This window comes from Ptychodera flava, chromosome 7 (genome assembly GCF_041260155.1).
Source record: "Ptychodera flava strain L36383 chromosome 7, AS_Pfla_20210202, whole genome shotgun sequence".
NCBI classification, from domain to species: domain Eukaryota; kingdom Metazoa; phylum Hemichordata; class Enteropneusta; family Ptychoderidae; genus Ptychodera; species Ptychodera flava.
In genome coordinates, this window is record NC_091934.1 from 34,515,253 (window position 1) to 34,528,591 (window position 13,339).

The 13,339-nt window shown below is 38.0% G+C and overlaps 1 protein-coding gene across 1 annotated transcript in view; it reads left to right on the plus strand.

The window, feature by feature from the left end:
• The window catches only part of LOC139137382 (peroxisome biogenesis factor 2-like), a 38,166-nt gene that overhangs the window by 23,020 nt on the left and 1,807 nt on the right, over positions 1-13,339 (plus strand). Inside the window, exons 4-6 of the mRNA XM_070705438.1 lie at positions 4,957-5,154; positions 5,443-5,595; positions 6,268-6,525. Of these exons, the coding sequence (XP_070561539.1) occupies positions 4,957-5,154; positions 5,443-5,595; positions 6,268-6,525 (609 nt within the window). The remainder of the gene's footprint in view (positions 1-4,956; positions 5,155-5,442; positions 5,596-6,267; positions 6,526-13,339) is intronic.

Here is a 13,339-nt window from a genome sequence, read left to right on the forward strand (position 1 = left end):
GTATCAAAATGTCTCATTACAATCACAACATGGAAAAGCTAACATTGCTAATGGCCAACTCGCAATCAGCCAAAGACATGAAATGTTGTTCAATTTCAGCCCTTTATTCAAGACTGCCAGAGTGTCAAAAGACGGCATTTGCCCACTCGTCGTAATCCAAAGGTCACATTGTTGCAACTTGACATTCACAAATATTTGACTGGGTCAGACGCCAAGTCTGTTGTACTGTATCTACACAACAATGGCATTGTCATCTATCACCCATACACAGTCCATGGTTAGCTTAACATAGCTACAGTATTTGCTGTGTGTGTATGCAATGATTTTCATCTCTGACAACGTAGAATTTATCTGTTTCCATCTAATAACTACATACATTCTAACATAATCAACTATACATGTATTATGTGAATCATTTCTATGGGAAATCTTGTACAACTAGGCAAATTTAATAGAGGGACAATAAGTATACTGGTATGCAGTATAATAAGGAATCTAAGAACAGTACATCCTGCTGCAAATAGGACATGCAGCTTGAAAAGTAAAGGGTTCATCAGTGTTCATCAGTTTAGTGACCAGGAAGACTATTTTTGGGATATAAAATAAATATCTATCTATCTATCTATCTATTCTACCTATCTCTCTCTCTCTCTCTCTCTCTCTCTCTCTCTCTCTCTCTCTCTCTCTATATATATATATATATATATATATATATATATATATATATATATATATATATATATATATATATATATATATAAAATAACACAAATTACTTCAAGTACAAAGTAATAATATCTGTTACCTAAGTTTCATGCATCTAGCAGTCATCACTCTACTTCAGTCTACTAATATACCTTCAGGATGTTTGCCTTTTATAATTTACCATCATACCATGATGGTAAAAAGTTTTCTTACTCCAAGAGCTGGAAAATGACCCTACACAAGTGGTAGATCAGAATTGTAAATATTAATTGTAGTTTTTCAAAAATAAAAAAATCATTTTTTTCCCTGTAGAGTCAACACAGAAGAAAAGCTCTCTAACATTGAACTTTCTAGTTTATGTGATGTCATTAATTTATAGGCATGATAAAAAGGCAAAAGTCATCAGTAATATTTCTTTAAAATAGTAGAAATCAAGACGTCAAGTCTGACTGAAAAGTGTTTTCAAAGTGTTTTCAATCCAGCCCAGGCTCTCAAATGTAGTAGTGGGTAATGTTGATTATTCCTGTTTTGTTTGTATATCACAACAAACTGAAAGGTATATCACCATTTAAAGTCAACACTTCTTTACAGTAAGTTTTCAAAAATCATTGGTTTACTTTTGATCAAACGATGTATATAATATTTGTTCACATTTTCATGTGCAATTGCTAATGGCTGCTTTGCTCAGCAAACATACTTGGAGTTGTGTATTGATGTATGGGGAATAACTTTGGCCAGAATGTTGACAGTTGTTGCCATGGATACCAAAGTGAAATTGAATTTGCCGTGTGATATTCTGGTGAGTGATGTGCGTACATATTGCTTTTAAGGGGACAGTGCTGTATGGAAAACTTCAAAATTAATGAATATATCTGTAATAGTTTTTATTCTTTGATTACTTGCACCTGTTACAATAATTCAAGTATCACTGATCACACCGTTGCTATAATCCAACCAATTTATAAAGAGTTCTGGATTACAGCAACATTATGAATTCTTTAATCTATGTAACAGCTGAAGTAATCGAAGGTGAAATAGATTACTTTGTACCAAGCTGTGAAATGTCTGAGGGTTTTTAACTACAGTATGACAGCATAGCATGTCTGCATGCCTCAAGTGCCTGTATTACAGACAAATTCTTACAATAAAGTATACGACACCTAATGAGGAAGCATGCCGCATATACCATCATATCAATATGGCTGCAAATAATCATAAACAACAAAAGTACCCATGATGAGTCTACCAGAAGCATAAAACTATAACAAGATGTGGCAAACATTTCAGGTTGTCAAGTCGGTTCTCTTCGCACTCTGACACCAGGTCACCTGAGTTTTTATGTAAACTCTTTTGCCCCATTTCCTCCTCTCGACTTAGGTGTAACTTTATTACACTAGAAAATACTTTGGATTGGTTCAAACCACAGTTGTGAAAGGGTTAATTGCTGCCAAGCAAATAAGCGATTCACCTGAAGGTCAGACAGTTGGGTAATACTCACATAGCATGCACAAGACATATTGGCAGTTGACATAAAATTACCAACAACATGTACATCATCACAGCAGTAAACACCTCTAAGTTTGTTCTCAGTCATCAGTGAAATATTCCCATTTCAACAAATAGCACTAGTGGTACAAGTGCAATGGAGCTTTTCCATTAGTTTTATCTCAGAATGTTTCTACAAGATGGACATTATTTTGCTCAGATCTTGGTACCTGGGTAAAAATGATTTTGGAAATCCAGGTACCATTTCTAATTCCCAGTATGATTAATTTCACCATAGACCATAGGGTCTATGATTTGACCTACTGTAGGTGACCCTAGTAAATGTTACCATTTTACGACACTGTCTACCGGTAGATTTGAGAAATTAACAGTATGAAATATGCCATTAATGTGAGATGTACGTCAGAATCATAAAATATAACAATCATCTCTCCAATATATACCGGTATGTTTCATTTGCTTTGACCAATAGCATGCTGCCTGACTATACAGCTATTGACCAATAGCAAGCAATCTCTCTGTGTGAGATATATAAGCTGTAAACCAATGGGAAGAGGTCTTTTAGTGAATGTACATTTTCTTAACATCCAGCTGTATCATCTGTGTATTAAACTGATGGATAAGATTCTGTGCTGCTGTAGTCTGTCGCACAGTCTACTCATGTATTTCACATCAAAATACCCGTGTGGCCTGAATGGCTAGATTGGCCCTCAACTCACCTACCGTGATCATAAAGCCTTGGTCTCCACAATGGACAAATTATTAAGGACATTGCTCAGTTGTCATGGTGAGAACAAAACCTGACAAAGGCTGATTGTCTTTCACTATTGTCACGGCCCAACCATGTTCTTTACATTCTAACAATGCATTTTTTAATAAACTCTGAATAATGATTGAAGTAAAATCCGGCTAAGAACTCATTTTACCGACAACAAAGCCCCTAATCACAGTCTAGAAAATCGCCAACAGATTGAGAAAATTATACTCCGCAGGTGTCACTGATTGACCTAGTATTTGGCTGCTATAAGGGTTATTTTTGCTTGTTTGAATATGTTTTATTGGTAACAGTCAAGACGGGTTCAAGTACAATGGTCGTCAGAAAGGTGTAACAGTAAAGTTATCGCTCATGAAGAGATTCTTTACTTTTTCGTACCTACCTTTTTTGATGCAAAAGAAACACTGTTTTTGGTGCATATTTTGGTGACTATTATTCTTTATGTTGAGTCCAGTGTATACACTTCAGCTTTACTATGGAATATTTTTGTTGTTGAGAGGTTCTTTCACCATACTTTCCAAAAGTTACATAGGGAGGAAAGGTTTAAAATGGCAATGATATCACAAGAATAATTATAACCCAGCCACACATTTATCAAAACTATTATTATTTTGTCCATTGTCAGAAACATGACACTAAAATGTTGACCCAATATTCCAGAGGGACCCTGTTAATTCTGATTAGATGTGTGAAATAAAGGCATTACAGTGTACTGGCTGAACTAATGACAGCTAAGTATATGTGTGGAAAATGCATCGATCTGTATGTGATCCGAAGATACCCACAGTATGAGGTAGACAATGGTGGTGAACATCGTTAAGTACAATGTCATGGTTACATGCAATGTGGGACACCTTCAGGGGTAAAATTATTTCCACCAAATTTCATGAAGCTTCAAATCCTGCTGACACAGTTTGCATGTGATAATTTATGGTATTGTGAAATGTTAGTTTAGCATAGTCCCAAATACATCAGGTTGAACATACGGTAATTTTATAATTTAGCCCAAGATGGACAATATTCCAAAACTACATAGAAAATCACCAGATGATCATTTTTGCATGAAGTTTTCTTGCTCATAGAGGAATCTAATATCTCAGTCGGAGTCCAATCTTTAAGGGATGTCCAAAAAACAGGGTTTTACACAATTATAATCATGTGTCTGCTGATGAGACCTTTGAGTTATTGGCCATGTACTTGCTCAAACTTAGACAGCACTTTGATTGGTATGACCTAGATTCATGCAGAATAAACTATGCACTTGTACAGCGAAAAATAGCGGCATCATTTCTGCTACAATGCAGGCTTCACATCCGCTGAAGGTATTGTAATGAAATAATTGAGTTCCTGGTCTGCCGATAGTTACCTATGTTCTGCATTGACATTTGCAAGGACGTGATGATCTCGGCATCTTTTCTGCGGGACAATTTTTACGACAGGAAACTTATTGTTGCTGTCGTCTTATAGACCCTATTGGTAGTTATTATCATTGAATGTGAATAGCTTGTATTGTTACCTGACAATGGCTATACCAACCAGGGACTGCTAACCTAATAGCCAGGACATCGTAATATTTTATGTGGCCGGTACTTGAATGATTTCTTGAGCAATCTGGGATCCATGGAGTTAGAGCTGAAGTTTAGCATTGAGTACAGTCAATGTTTGAAAGCTGCTCTCATTTTGGAAATTATGAAATGATATTTTATGCTTTTTATTATGATATTATGAAATGATATAGTGATGTGATGTAAAAGCAGTTTGCAAGCTTTTTACTGTCATGTCGTTTCTGTACTCAGAGGAAAAAAATCACATTTCAAAAATGCTTGACTCTTATTTTTTGAACGCAGTCTCTAACTTTAATTTTATCACCTTAAATAGTGCTGCAAAATCTCGTAAATTCCTCAAATTCCAAAGGTTGTAGGAATGACAGGACTTTTTTAACAGATTCTCTCTTTCTTTTGAATGTTCAGTTTTCAGTTTATGCCACCAGTGCCACGTTGGGACAGCAAATGCTAAACATCAAATACAAAGATGAGACACACAGAAGAACCGACATGTCAGCTGCACAGAAGATACTGTATGGCGTCATCTTTGTTGGAGGCAAATGGTTCCAAGAGAGGGCTCCGGAATTAGCAAGCCTTACAAGACACAAAACATTCTTTGCATTTGTATGTATAATTGTTGTTGTCATACAGGTGAAATTGTTAATTTTTTTAATTATACATACCAAATTCTGTGACAGAGGACCTTTTATAGAAATAATAATGATTACACAACCGGGGGTAGTACTTTCATGATGAAGTTTGACTCTGTCACTTAATTTCAACATTTCAACACTAGGGGGCGCCATTGATACAAATTACCTATATGTGCGTGCATGTACAGGTGCACCTGCAATTTGTCAACAGATTCAAAATGTTGTTTCACATGAAACAGTATCTGTGATCTTTTTCCAGATGTGGCAGTTTATTGACTATTCTGAAAAGTTCCTCAAGGTCGCCACACTGGTGAATTTCCTGCTATTTTTACAAGACGGTCAGTACCAACACCTGCTGGAAAGAGTCCTTGGTGTGAGAGCAAGATTTGCCAAACAACAGTCTGTAAGACAGGTATGTAGTCCATTGATGTGAATTGGTATTTGCCCTTTGTCTCTAAATGTGTGAACTGTATTTGTTTATATCTGCACCTCTGCATGCGACTTTCTTGTTTACAAACAATGTATTTCATGCATGACATCTAGATGGATGACGTCAACATAGCTGCAACATTACATTATGACAAATATATTTTGACTTTCATCAATCGCCAATGTACTTTGGATACAGTGTTTACATTGGTCATATAGGTCCCATACTACCTTTGAGTGCAGTTCCAGCTCCTTCCTCCCTTTAAATAACATGTTGTGAATTAATACAAAGAAAGCCGAATACTGGGCCTTTATTTGGAAGTTATGAGGGTGTACAGCTATATAGCTTGGTGCAAACTGGATTCACCATGGGTTTTTCTATATTTTTTAAGCATGGATTTGTGATTTTCATCGACTGTAAAATCCTGGCGCAACTGTGTTTCATATTTGAAACGATAGACCAGGTCGGCCCACAGACTATGTGTATCTACCACTTCAAGGGCTGGACAGAGAATACCAAAGCTGGATATCAGGTCACTTCCAAATATGTTCAGCATGATCACGTACACAAAGTATCTATAGAAATTCTGATAGGATATCAATTACTGCACAATATGTCAATCATTGTTCATTAACTTGTCATTCTTCTTTTCAGGTTAGCTTTGAATACATGACAAGAGAACTTCTGTGGCACGGCTTTGCAGAGTTCCTCTTCTTTGTTCTGCCGCTAATCAACTTCCAAAAAGTCAAGAACTTCATCTCCAGGCATTTGTCTCGGTCCATCAGATCCAGCGAGAGCCATGACAACGCCAGGACACAGCGCCACTATGAGGAATGTGTGATTTGTGGAGAGTGGCCCACTGCACCCCATGAAATAGGATGCCTGCATGTCTTCTGTTATTACTGTATTCAGGTGAGTTGTCGCGGTTTCTCGTGGTTGATGTGAACGCACTTTGTGGTTGCCATGGAGAATTTGATGATGCAAGTCAGGAAACAAATTATTCCTGAAGGAATCTTTCAAAATCCGTTACTGCAATCAGTGTATTTTTTCACTGAAAAATGCAGGAATTTGAATGGTTAATCAAGGACACAATGTTGTTACACCAGTGAGAGCCTATCTTTACAAATACTGCATCAAACACTCACATGGCAATCCAACACTCTTCAGCACATATTTCAAGTTTCTGTCCAACAGTGTTTGCCTGTACTATGATTGCAATATGCCTTGAATATTAACATTGTATTTCTGTCACACACTGCCACCTAATTTGTGATATTTGAATGTAACACAGAGATCTATCCCTGTGATGAAATAGCATATCTTTTCTCAACAACCTCTTTTGATTCAAAAGTGTTCTAGCCTCTGATGGTTCTCCTCTTCATGCTGTTCTGTACAAACTAAAAAACTGCTGTATTTCACACCAGGAACTTCATTGCTGGCCTTCCAGACAGCTTTAATACCGGTAGTGTAAGGCCCAACCTTCTGACTCAAAATGAAGAGTACTGTTACGTGCAGAGAAAACGAACAAAAGGGTGAACTCAGCAGTTTCCGTTTGAACAAAATTTATTACGAAAACAAAACTAATTGCTAAGTCAGGGACAGAGTACAAGCTTAAAAGTGTACAGACTACTTATCTCAGCTGGGACGGCAAAGCTCCAGTCTCAGAGTTGTAACAGTCAGTCGGATGAATGAACAGTCCTTTGGCTTGCAGGCTTGAAGCTGCACAAAGTCCACAGTATAAATCCAGCGTTGGCAGTGAAGGTCTTGAAAAGTCTTGAGAATGACTACTGCTGGAGTTTAGTAACACACAAGAGACACGATCCCAAAAGTCTGACTGGAAGCTGAGCACGTCCCTTTTATAAAGGCATATAAGAACAATCTAGAACTTTTATTGACATGCTAATTACTGTTCTAAAATTATCTCCCTTACACAACTAATCAACTTTCCAGAACATTCCAAACATGACTAATTGAATTCAAGGTTGTGAGGTCATTGAGAGTAGTGACCTTGAGAATGTTCTAGACTAATTGAACTCAGGTCATGATGAGTGTGGGGGAAATGACCTACATAACACACCCCCTCTTCAAAAAAGAAAATTTTTCAAAGAAAAATCTTTCTTTTACAAATGTAATCTTAAAAGTGTGAACAACAATAAGTTCTAAATACGAGAGAGACAGTCTGCAATTAAATTGTCTCTGCCTTGGTATGTCTAATGTCAAGATTAAACTCCTGTAACATTAAACTCCATCTTAGCAATCTCTGATTTTTGCCTTTAAATTTCTGCAGAAAAACAAGAGGGTTGTGATCAATATAAACCACTATTGGCTGATTTGAAGAAGTAACATAAACTTCAAAATGCTGTAAAGCTAATATCAAAGATAAACACTCTTTTTCAATTGTAGAGTAGTTTCTCTGGGATTGTTAAATTTGCGTGAAAAATAGCAAACAGGATGATCTACACCATGACTATCCTCTTGCAATAAAACAGCACCAGCAGCCGTATCACTAGCATCCACAGCTAATTTGAATGGCAAAGTGAAATCTGGTGCAGACAACACTGGAGCACTTTGCAGTATGGCTTTAAGTGTATCAAATGCCTGTTGGCATTGCTCTGACCAAACAAACTTTACTTTCTTTTTAAGTAAGTTAGTCAAAGGCTCAGTAATTGTGGAGAAATTTGGACAGAATTTTCTGTAGTAACCAGCCATACCGAGAAAGCGCATCAGTTGTCGTTTGCAGTTTGGTATGGGAAAACTTGAAATGGCACTGATTTTGGCATCAACAGGTTTTACCTCACCCTGTCCTACAGTATGTCCGAGGTAAGTTACCCTCGCCCAACCAAACTCAGATTTGGCAAGGTTGACAGTCAACATTGCTTTACTCAGTCTCTCAAAGAACTTCCGCATGAGCTTGATGTGTTCCTCCCAGGTGTCACTATACAGGACGACGTCGTCAACGTAAGCTGCACACCCGTCTAGCCCGGATATGACGTCGTTGATCATCCGTTGGAACGTTGCCGAGAGTTCTTCATTCCGAATGGCATCACCTTGTACTGGAACAATCCGTCTGGTGTAACAAAGGCGGATATTTCACGAGCACGATCCGTCAGAGGGACTTGCCAAAATCCCTTCAGTAGGTCAAATTTTGTCACATACTTGGCTTTTCCCACTCGGTCGATGCAGTCATCAATCCTCGGGATTGGGAAAGTGTCTGTCTTTGTTAAAGTGTTGACCTTCCTAAAGTCCGTGCACATACGATAACTGTGATCTGATTTGGGAACAAGTATGCACGGCGAACTCCAGTTACTTTTACTGGGTTCAATAAAGTCATTGTCCAGCAGGTATTTGACTTCTTCCTGGAGATATTTCGCTTTTGTTGGATTCAGTCTGTATGGATGTTGTTTTACAGGCTTACTGTCCCCAACATCAACGTCGTGATAGATGACATTCGTCCTCGTTGGAACATCTTGAAACAGGTGTTTATATTCTGGAGCAGTTCTTTCACCTGTTGTTGTTGTTCTGGCTGGAGGTGTGCCAACTTTGTAGACTCCAGCTTCTCCAGGATTTCTGAGTTCTGAAGCTTGACCGAGCCCAGCTTTGAGTTTAGAGTATTTTCACTCAAGTCAGTTTCAGTATCACTATCTTCATAATGGCTTGAACTGACTGCACTGACAGGCTGAGTTATAGTAGGATTATCCCTATCCAAATATGGCTTAAGCATATTTATGTGACATAGCTGTTTTTGTTTTCGCCTGTCAGGTGTTATTATGATGTAATTTAAATCACTCAATTTCTTATCAATTAGGTATGGCCCAAAGTAACGAGCATGGAGTGGTTTGCCAGGAACCGGAAGTAGAACAAGAACTTTTTGACCTGGTTCAAACTTCCGTTTTGAGGTGCTTTTATCATATTTGGTTTTCATTGACTGCTGAGATGACTCAAGATTTTCTCTGGCTAATTCACATGCTTTAGAGAGTTTCGTACGAAAATCTGACACATATTGCAAAATATTCAGACAATCATCATCGTCTGATAGGAATTTCTCTTTAACGAGCTTAAGTGGGCCACGGACTGTATGTCCAAATACAAGCTCAATGGGCTAAAACCAAGAGACTCCTGAATTGACTCTCTAACAGCAAAGAGCAAAAAATGAATTCCTTCATCCCACTGCTTCTCTGTGTCAAAACAGTAGGTCCTAATCATGTTTTTCAAAGTTTGATGAAATCGCTCAAGAGCACCCTGACTTTCTGGATGATAGGCGGATGACCTATACTGTTTAATGCCTAGCTGATCCATTACTTGTTGAAAAATACCAGACATAAAGTTGGAGCCTTGATCGGACTGGACACATTTAGGGAGGCCAAATAAAGTGAAAAATTTGACTAAAGCTCTCACTATAGTCTTTGTCTTTATGTTTCTCAGTGGTATGGCTTCTGGGAACCGAGTTGATGTACACATAATTGTCAACATGTACTCATTTCCTGATCTTGTTTTTGGTAGGGGCCCAACACAGTCTATTAGTATCCTACTAAATGGTTCTTGAAATGCAGGAATTGGCTGTAAAGGGGCCTTTGGAATGGTCTGATTTGGCTTTCCTACCATTTGACATGTGTGACAAGTTTTACAGAAATGTGCTACATCCTGCCTGAGATTAGGCCAATAAAAGTGACTGAGAATTTTATGATAAGTTTTCCTTACTCCCAAATGACCAGCCCAGGGCGTTTCATGGGCCAGGCGCAATATTTCAGCACGATAGGGCTTTGGAACCACAATTTGATGTTTTATAGCCCAGTCGTCATCAACCAAAACATCTGGAGGTCTCCATTTACGCATGAGAATACCAGATTTTGTATAATAGGAAACAGAGCTATCTGAAGTTTTACCTTCATCATCTACCCTGTCAAACAAAGACAAAATATCTGGGTCTTTGTGTTGTTCTGCAATGAGATTTGATCTAGAAAATGTCTGACTTTGGTCAGCAGAAGTTTTACTGGAAGTTTCAAATCCACGAGGGATAACGGAATGATCCGTGTCAAACACCTGACTGAGAAAGGTGTCATTTAAGTCAACATCTGTGACATTATTTTTGAGAGTATTTTGATTCTCGGAAGTTTTCTTTGACATGGCTCGAGTAATAGCACATGAAGGAAATAAATCGGGTATCTCTTGTTCAATTGGCTCTGGATCCTGATCTAAACTAGGATTATCAGTCACAAGTGGATTAGTAATGACCTTGTCCCCAGCAAGGTCGTTTCCAAGAAGAAGGTGAATCCCTTCAAAAGGCAAAAAAGGCCTAATACCTAAAGTCACAGGTCCAGAAACAAAGTCCGAAGACAAATAGACATTATGGAGAGGAACAGGAATGAAGTCATTGCAATCTACCCCCTTAATAAGAACTTTAGAACCTGAAAATGACTTTTCAGAAAACGGCAGGGTATCTGCCAACAAAAGAGACTGGGAAGCCCCGGTATCTCTTAAAATTTTGACAGGGGTAGCGGAAGAAAAATCACTAGAAAGTGATATAAAACCATTATGAATAAATGGTTCGAAAATACCCATAATGCTATCTTGAGAAGAATTGACCTTGACCTCATTAATTGGGGATAAGAGGGGTTTAACCTCAGAAAATGTGTTGCACACATTATTAGACTCTAATTGAGTTGATGAAGAAATAAAGCCGGTGGGCTTAGATCCACTTTGACCACTTTGACCTTCACGTTTTCTTTTCAATTTGAAACAATCTGACATTAAATGGCCGTCTTCTTACAATAATTACAAGAAAGTGTACCAAACTGTTTGTCAGAAGGAGATTGAGACTTGGGATCTGATGATGTGGAAGTGTTACTTGAATTTTGTGAACTGTTTTCATTTGATTTCCTACTCTCCTTTGAAAAATTCTTGGATGAAAAGGAGGAGTTAAATTTACCTGCATTGTTTCTGTAGGAAAAGGACTGGGATGGTTTGCTGAGAAATGAAGATTTGTGGGTCAATGAATAATCATCGGCCAAACGTGCAGCAACCTCTAATGTATCTGCCTTTTGTTCATTGATAAACGTCTTGATGTCACTCCGGATGCACCTTTTAAATTCCTCAATCAAAACAAGCTGTCGTAATTTGTCATAATTCTGACTGACTTTTCAGAAGAGCACCAACGGTCAAACAGTTGTTCTTTTGTTCGAGCAAATTCAACATAAGTTTGATCCTTCACCTTCTCACAATCCCTAAATTTCTGACGGTAAGCTTCAGGCACCAACTCATAGCCCTTGAGAATTAATTCCTTCACAGAATCATAATCTGAAGCCTGCTCTACTGACAACTGAATGTAAATTTCTCTGGCTTTACCCACCAAAGCACTCTGCAAAAGCATAGACCAGGACTCCTTAGGCCAGTTCAGACTCTGAGCAATTTTCTCAAAATGAAGGAAATATTTATCAACATCCTTTTCTTGGAAAGGGGGAACTAACCTGAAATGCTTAGTGATGTCAAACTTGTCTGAAGGGAAGAATTTTCCTGACTGTCCAAGCTCTAAACGTTTTATTTCTAACTGCAGTCGGTGTTCTGCTAATTCTCTTTCCTTTTCTTTTCCTCTCTTTCTTTCTCCCTTTGTCTTTCTTCCATTTGCAATTCTTTTTCTTTCATTTCAATTCCCTCTCTTTCTGTCTTTCTTCCATTTCTAACTGCATTTGTATTTTTTCTTTTTCTAATGCCTGTCTCTCCTTTTCCATTTGTAATTCTTTTTCTTTCATTTGTAATTCTTTTTCTTTTTCTAATGCCAATTTTTTTAGCTCGAAATCTGCCTGTATTTCTAATTCCAATTTTTTGAGTTCGAAGGAAGACTCAGGCTCATAATCTTTTAAGGCAGACTCCTCAAAATGGCCAGAATTAACTAAATGTTTTGCAATCTTGAACTGTATTTCTCGCTTGCGCATAGATCTTTTGACATCTACTTTAAGGAAATTGGCCAGTGCTATGAGGTTGTCTTTTCTGAGGGAATTAAATGTGTCCTGATCAAGGTCATCCATAAATTCGTCTGGCTTGAATTCCGCCATGATTGAATTTCGCTGAGTTCACAGTATACAGTAGTTTTGAAAAGGTAGGCAAATGTTGTCAAACGGCTCAAAATATTCGTCTCCCGGACGAGCCCCCAATTTTGTTACGTGCAGAGAAAACGAACAAAAGGGTGAACTCAGCAGTTTCCGTTTGAACAAAATTTATTACGAAAACAAAACTAATTGCTAAGTCAGGGACAGAGTACAAGCTTTAAAAGTGTACAGACTACTTATCTCAGCTGGGACGGCAAAGCTCCAGTCTCAGAGTTGTAACAGTCAGTCGGATGAATGAACAGTCCTTTGGCTTGCAGGCTTGAAGCTGCACAAAGTCCACAGTATAAATCCAGCGTTGACAGTGAAGGTCTTGAAAAGTCTTGAGAATGACTACTGCTGGAGTTTAGTAACACACAAGAGACACGATCCCAAAAGTCTGACTGGAAGCTGAGCACGTCCCTTTTATAAAGGCATATAAGAACAATCTAGAACTTTTATTGACATGCTAATTACTGTTCTAAAATTATCTCCTTACACAACTAATCAACTTTCCAGAACATTCCAAACATGACTAATTGAATTCAAGGTTGTGAGGTCATTGAGAGTAGTGACCTTGAGAATGTTCTAGACTAATTGAACTCAGGTCATAATGAGTGTGGGGGAAATGACCTACATAACAGTAC